The sequence below is a fragment of the Chenopodium quinoa genome, unplaced genomic scaffold (assembly GCF_001683475.1).
Source record: "Chenopodium quinoa cultivar QQ74 unplaced genomic scaffold, ASM168347v1, whole genome shotgun sequence".
Taxonomy (NCBI): domain Eukaryota; kingdom Viridiplantae; phylum Streptophyta; class Magnoliopsida; order Caryophyllales; family Amaranthaceae; genus Chenopodium; species Chenopodium quinoa.
This window is the reverse complement of record NW_018744991.1, coordinates 1,549,297-1,557,113: the sequence shown is the minus strand read 5'-3', so window position 1 is coordinate 1,557,113 and position 7,817 is coordinate 1,549,297. Positions and strand designations below refer to the sequence as shown.

At 35.9% G+C, this 7,817-nt stretch overlaps 1 protein-coding gene across 1 annotated transcript; it reads left to right on the top strand.

Annotated features, from left to right (window-relative positions):
• Nucleotides 1–302: 302 nt before the first annotated feature.
• On the top strand, nucleotides 303–4,350 carry LOC110706889. Its single transcript, XM_021884871.1, has 3 exons — nucleotides 303–2,306; nucleotides 2,767–2,857; nucleotides 3,588–4,350. Exons 1-3 carry the CDS (start codon nucleotides 423–425, stop codon nucleotides 3,776–3,778), a joined length of 2,166 nt encoding a protein of 721 aa, XP_021740563.1. The 5' UTR covers nucleotides 303–422; the 3' UTR covers nucleotides 3,779–4,350.
• Nucleotides 4,351–7,817: the final 3,467 nt, after the last annotated feature.

Below are 7,817 nucleotides of genomic sequence, written 5' to 3'. Positions count from 1 at the left end.
AAAGCTATCAATTCGAGCCCTACCAATTACATTCGTTTGGAAATATGGGATTCCCTTACTTCTCCTCTCTACTCTCAAGTGGTAACTTGCTGAGTTGGGTTGACTTAACCTGTGAGAGATGTTGGTTCAATAAGGTCTTTCATCTTGACCTACTCCATACTCCGTATTTTTTTTTGAGGAAACCATACTCCGTATTTAGTTAAACAGGATATAAATTTTTAACATCAAACCATTATTTTCGTGTTTAGTTCTTGTCGTGTTGTCGTGTCATATTATGCCTGTGATAACTGATATATTGTGCTAGGACTAGGACTGCTGCTCTGAAAAATGAATAAAACCATCCTACATTCCTACGCAATGTAATACAGGAACTCTCACTGCCACCGGTCCACCACCACCACCACCACCACCACCACCTTCAAATGAGGACTCTAATTTTCCACCACCCAGAACCTCAACTCTTCACCAAATTTCCTTCATTTTCTCTAAAATACAGAAAACCCATCTTCATTCTACAGTATAGATGCCTCTCGAATCCTCAAAATACCATCTTTAGCTCAATCAGAACCTCTTGTACTACAAATTCAGATGCCTCTTACAATGGGTGGGACGATTACAGGTTCTGGGTTGAATCAGACGAGTTGGGTGAGTCCAATTACTTCAAAAAATTTCTGATTTCATCCGGTATTAATGATAAAAAGTACGTGTTTACGTGTATACTGGGTTTTGTATGTGCATTAGCCATTTCTAGAGTCAGAGTTTCATCGATCATTGTTTTTCCTGCTGCTGCTATTGTTTTTGCAATTGGGTTTTCTTTAGGGTTTGCTAATGGAAAACCCCACAAAAATTTGAGTTTAAATGGGTCTAAAATGAGGATTTATGCTGAAAAATTGAAAAGTTTAGTGGAGATTTTTGATGGGTTTGATGTTAAAATTAGTGATTTAAAGAATGAGATGAAGAATGCAATTGAGTATGAGAGGATTGATTTTGGTGATTTGGAGAGTTATGTGAATGCAGTTGAGACAATGGATGGTTTGATTGTAAATGCCAGGAATTTAGTTGAAGATTGTGTTGGTGGTCTATTGATGGAAGGACAGGAAAAGGGAAAGTATCCGAATCATAAGAACGGAAGGAGAAAGAAAGAAAATGGCGGTATTGGGTTTGATTTGTTTGGATTTATGGGGAATTTTTTTAGAGATAATGATGGTGAATTAAAATCTAACAGAACTAATTTTGTCAAGAGGGAAAATTTGGCCAAGGATGTGGCTGACCGAGGCAAAGAGGACTCGCGAGCTGCTGAGGGAGCACCGGACCCAGTGGTGCCTATTGTGGATGGTAGTATTCCATATAGGGCAACTGTAATTAGTAATAGTAGAAAGAATAGGTTAGATGGTAAAGACCAAGAAACAAAGAGAAATTTGCGAAGAGGGAAAACAAATACAATGGATGCATATATGGATACTAAAGATCATCTCAATTCTAATGAGTATAATTACCAAAATGTAAGGTTCACTAGTGATCAGCGGTTCAGTTTTAATATGTCAGAATTTCAAAATTGGGTGTCTGAGGATAGTATGAGTAGAAATACAGAATTTGACTTCACAAAAGAACATCTGGAAAATGAGGGTTCCTTGAAAAATCAGCAGATTTTCGAAAATCAAAATGGAGCTTATGAATCTTATGAAGGAAGGGAAGATATTAACTTTGGCCGTTTCAGAGAAAGGTTGCATGAAGAAAGGATGAACGTAGATGATGAACTTTGTTCGAGAAAGTATCGTTCTCAATCAAGGAATGACACAAGTTCCTTTTCTTCATCAGCAGTTTCAGACGATATGTTGTTTGATAAATGCCTCAGAAAAGCTACAGATCTTTTGAAACAAGCCAAGGAGTGTTTGAGGGCTAGAGATGATGAGATCCTCGCTGAGGAAATGCTTCAAGAGTCTGCCAAGTTGCTCGGTCAAGCTATTGCATTGAAACCTATGAGTTTACTGGCTATAGGTCAGTTGGGAAATACTTACCTTCTTCATGGAGAGCTGAAATTGAAGATTAGCAGAGAATTGAGAGCTCATCTGTCTAGTAGCAATGATTTTGATGTACAAAGGAGTAATTTATTCATTCTAGAGGAGAACAAAGTTCGTATTGAAGATAGTCTCATTAGTGCATGTGAAGAGTGTGAATCACTTCTTGTTGAAGCAGGAAGGAAATATAGGATGGCTCTGTCAATTGATGGAAATGATGTGAGAGCCTTGTATAATTGGGGGCTTGCCCTTTCCTTCCGTGCACAACTAATTGCTGACGTTGGTCCGGTAAGAACTCTTGCATAATTCATAGCCATTTACGTGCATTCATCTCACCCCTGTATCTATTCTGACTAGTTTCTTCTTGTTCTATACATGGGCTTTTTTTTTCATTTCAGAATACCTGTTCTATACTCTAAACCTCGTATTATGCCACATGTTTCTCACCTAATAAAGCCGCTTATCTGGACTTATACTAGCTATAGAATGAACTTGGAAATCCTTATTTGAACATATGCATACTAAAACCTTTCTTATTTATTGAGGTGTGAGTAACATGTTCTTGACACTTAGGCTATGGGTCCCAAATATGGGATGATCGACTGATTCCAAGCTTTGTAACTGTCACTTGCATGTCGAAAAGTCCGTTGAACATAGATTTAGCGATTAGGCAGATCATTGATTATAGGTTTTTGTATTCTATTTAAAATTTTAAGATGGGTTTATGTCTTCTCTGCTGCAAATTCAGGAAGCAGCTCTTGATGCTGACAAATTGTTCTTGGCTGCTATTGATAAATTTAATGCTATGATGTCAAGAAGCAATGACTATGCTCCAGAAGGTAAGCAAAGGTTTTGTTTCCTATATATAGGTCTTGGAATCTCTCAACTCTCAAGTGTGAGTCTGTGCATGTTTGTGTGATTCATATATGTTTACACGCCGCATGTATGTGTATTTTAGCTTTTATCATTTATTATTTTGTTATCTCTGAGTTCTATATGTTATCAGTCAAGATGTGCATAGATTATTGCTGGTGAGATAATCTAGATCCCACCTAATTACCACCTCGATAATTATTTGTTTTTGTGTGACGTGTGTTCTGTTTGATTTTGTTTGTTAACTTAAAGAGCATAACAGTTGTCTATGATTGTTGCAACTTACAATTTAGACTTTTGAGCATTTCTTACGTTTTGAATTATTAGATTGTGATTGACTTTAAAATCTTTTCTTTTGTGCAATTCTGTGAGTATGTGCTAGTGTTGGCATTCTGCTTATACATGCTGTTGCGATTGCTCTTAGGTGATTGACACTAAATTTGAAGTGGGAATCAACCAGTCAAAAAACTAGACGACCTCTTTAGTGTGAATGTGTGATGGGTATTTTTGTTGCTAAGATATTTGAATTTCTTTAGTCTAGTCTCAAGATTGCTTGTGAAGATAATTATCATGACGATGTTTCCTGTGAGACTTTGATACTATTTAGGCAACCTCTGTAAACAAACTTGTAATGTTTACGGGTGACTGTTCAATTCAAATTACCAAGAAGTTAATTATTTTGCAAAAACATTGCAGCTCTGTTCAGATGGGGTATGGCCTTGCAGCAAAGGTCTCGGTTGCGATCAGACAACATTAGAGACAAGGTGAAGCTATTACAGCAAGCTAAGAGGCTTTACGAGGATGCTGTCGATATGGGTTCTAATAATCTCCAAGTAAGGAAAGCCTTATCTTCATGCATATCTGAGATCAATTTTACTGACATGTGACCTTCATTCAGAGCACAAGCCAGTAGTTTAAGTATTGAGCTATAGCATCTTTTACCACACTCTCATCCGCCAAGACCGCCATACAATTTTCCCCATTCTTCAATTTCAGTGTCAGTATTCGTCGAGCTCTCCATGCTAGAATGGTATGAAGCTAGTTATACATCATACGCATAATCATAGGGAATAAGTATACTACAGAATAAGATGGGACATATTTTGAGCGCTACTACTTCTGGAAAAACGGAGTTCTAGCTGCTGCTTGAACCTCAGGATAATTTTATACTCCATTACAAGAAGATTTGTTTTGTGCAGAAATATTTTTTGGGTTGAAGAATCTTAATTATTTGATTGTTGTAACTATACTGTATGGTCTGTATCTATAATAAAATGGAAAATAGTGGGTAAACATTTGGCCTGATCTTGAGTATATATTGCAATGGTTTGTTATAAGATGCTCAATTTTTTAATTTTTTATTTTTTAATTTTTTTTTTTAATTTTTTATTTTTTTTTTTTTTTTTTTTTTTTTTTTTTTTCTGAAAACAAAGATCTTTTAGTTTCTTTACATTACAAATTACTAGTATCCAATTTAAATCACTTTTCTTTTTTCATTAACGGCTTTACTGCTTACTTGCTTAGTAGCATAGTAGCTCTATCAACTGCCAATTGCACCATGTTCTTTTAGTTTAAGCTCCAAGGGTCAATAGATGCAGATGGTATCTGATAGTTGAGTGTGAGGCTTGGGTTGCAATATTTGTAGGAACTTCTACTTACAATATTGGTGGCTAATTAAAATCGTTCCAATTCATGTAGTGTTTGATATCCAAGAATCTAACCTCTTTCTAGCTAATAGTTTGCCAAATTTTACACGGGAGAATTTTTGAAAAAGAAAAAAGGCAAACCCGAAAGGACGAACTAATACTTATAATGTGGATCTCTCAAGATACTCACAAGGCTCGCAGGATATAATATTGGATCTTCTAATTGTAGCAAGAACTAAAAACTTTACACAAAGTTAAAAGGGATAGTGCTCTAATTCTCGCAAGAGTAGAGAGTCTCTTGTCAATCGTAGTCAACAAGATGCACAAAAGTCGCGCTTTTGTGTTTGGTTTAACTCCCTAAACATATGATAGCAAACTACTAATTTTATCGTAACATGACTGAAAATTAAATATATTAATAATGAAATCTTAAAACCTCAAAGTAGGAAAAAGCCTTTCAAGTGAAAGGTAAAAACCTATAGACAAGATCCTAATACTTAATTAATAATAAATTAAAGATAGTGTAGGTTTTCAATAAACTCCATGAATCTTCAGGATTTGCAAGAATCGCAAAAATCTTCACAAAAATTTGAATATTCCAAGAATCTTCAAGAAAACTCATGTTGGACAAACACTCCCGCATCACCATTCAGCATATTGGCCATAGTTTTTGAAATAATTTTATAAATCACACTACAACAACTAATAGGCCTGAAATTTGAAACAAGCCTAGGATTTTTACATTTCGGGATTTAAGCAATGCAAGTATTATTTATATTGTTTAAATCCCGATCTCCCCTCCACCATTTGCTCACAAAATTAACAATATCATGCTCAACAATATGCCGGAATTTTTGATAAAATATAGCACGTATACCGTCTGGTCTTGGAGCCTTGTTGGGGTGCATTTGGAAAAGAGCTGCTTTGATTTCCTCTTCGGTGGGTTCTTTGTCAAGAGAAGCGTTCATTTCATCTGAGACCACATGTCCTATACCCTTAATCGCCCCCTGGAAGCCCGTTGGTGAGCTTGTAGCAAAGAGATCCGTAAAGTATACCGTGATTAGCCTTTCAAGATCAAGTCGTACGCTGCTCTTTCCAAACGCAAACCTCATTCATCAAACCCTCGATCCTATTGTGCGCTTTTCGCTGACTTGCCTTTTCGATGAAAATATTTGGTATTTTAAGCTCCATGTCGAAGCTCGTTAGCCCTCGCCCTTGCAAACCAGTACGACTCTTTGTAGGGAATTTTTATCTCACCTCTTCGCCCTATATGTGGGTCATGTTTTTTAAGTATAGCGGCGCTCCAAGGAAAAGAACCTAGAGAAAAAGAGTTACCAATAAGTTTTAGGAACTTGTAAACCATTCATGATTGTAAAGGTTACACCCCATTCACAGTCACAGAGATTGCTAACCTCTACTCGATTCTTATTGATATTCATGCGCGCTTTTCGATCAACATACATACATCAAATTAATCCGAAACCTGTTTAATCTATGTTGATTGATTATTAATGCACAATCAAATCTAATATTGGTGATCACTTGAATTAAAATCATATTAAAATTATCTTATTAGGCGTGATTTCAATTACAAATTTCCTTTAAACCTGCAAAAAAGGCGTGATCAAGCAATAGCAATAAATCATCGATAACCAATCAACATATACTTAATATAACCATCATAAGAACATCATCAAAACATCGTTAGTAGTAAGATCCTAGGCATGATACTAAGCGGATTAATAACAATGCTAGCATGTCACTACTAGCAAAATCAACATGTTATCCTAAACATGATACTGGAAATAAAAATAACATCCTAAACATGATTTCTACTCCAAAATCAAAATAATAATAAAAAGGGTGATTGAATTACTCACTTTGATGCCTCAACCTTCTTGCTATTAAAACAATACACACGTTAGTAAATTTCAAGAAAGTTAAATCAATGAAGTAAATAAATCAAATATGAATTGAAATATAGATTTGGGACCAAACTCTCAAAACTATCAACCTTTCACGTCAAGGTCGAAGGCAACGTCGAGTATGGTTTGGATATTCGAATCACGCAAAGGAAGTATTGTGTTTGTTTTGGGGTGTTTAGGCTAAGAGCATTGGTTTAAGAATTCTCTTGAATTTTAGGAATTGGGATGATTGATGCTAATTATGGCTGATTTCTTTGATGGTTGTTGCTGATAGTTGTGGCTGATTCAAGCTTATCTGAAAACGAGGAAAACGACCTCTATTATAAGGAAAAAAGAGAGAGTCTGACGATCAGAAAAGATCAGAAGTTCTGGACGAAATAAAACTTCACTGTTGTGGGACGACAGGATTGTCGCGGCGTGTTGGCCTCTGTCGCGGCGGAGGTGGAGCGACAGTCTTGTCGTTATGCGACAGTTTTTGGAGATAACAAAATTGTACGGAGTTTGATTTCTAATGGAATTATGTTTGTGAAAAATATCCGAATGTCTTCGTATTCGAATAGAAAAAGGATTATTTTATGAGAAGTTTTATTCAATTTCGAACTTCTTTGATCTTTATCTTTTCGGGAAGGATAGATTAGAACCTTCTAGAGGATTCTAGAAGTTCCTAACTGATTTAGGATTGGGGATATGATCATCTAGGGACTAAATAAAGTATTTGAACCCCATATAATCATTGGGTCATAGGTAAGGTGGACCTAGGCTCGGTTTGGACTCGGTTTAGTATTTTGGCCATAATTTATTCGTTTAAAGTCGGATTTGGGCTTATAATATATCATAGGAAAGCTCTTTTCAAATCCCATGCATCTAAACAATAATTGGATTGGGAACATCGACCAAAATAATCAGGTTTGGACGTTTTTATAATTTGGGCACGAAATGAATGTTTTAAGGATACGAAATGAATGATTTTGGGTTTAAGGACACAAATGAATGATTTTGGATTAAAACATTTTGGGTAAGGTTATAAATATGGTCAAGGCTTAAGGAAACTTTACTTGACTCTTCAACTCTTTACCAAACTCGTCAATCAAAACGTAAAAGGTACTCATCACTGGGTTTGGTTTTTAGGGAGACACAATCAGGTGTCTACACTCTTCAAGCCTATAAAAGTCATCAAGTTCCACTGCCAAGACTCTATATCTCTACAAATTCATACCATCCATAGGTTCTTGCTTCAAGTCGTTCAATTGCTTTTCTACCATCTTGATTTTTTTCTTTATAGAGCAAACGAAAGAGTAACCCACGACGAGAGAGACTCCCTACACAGAATGATTTTTTTAGCAATGCTAAACCCA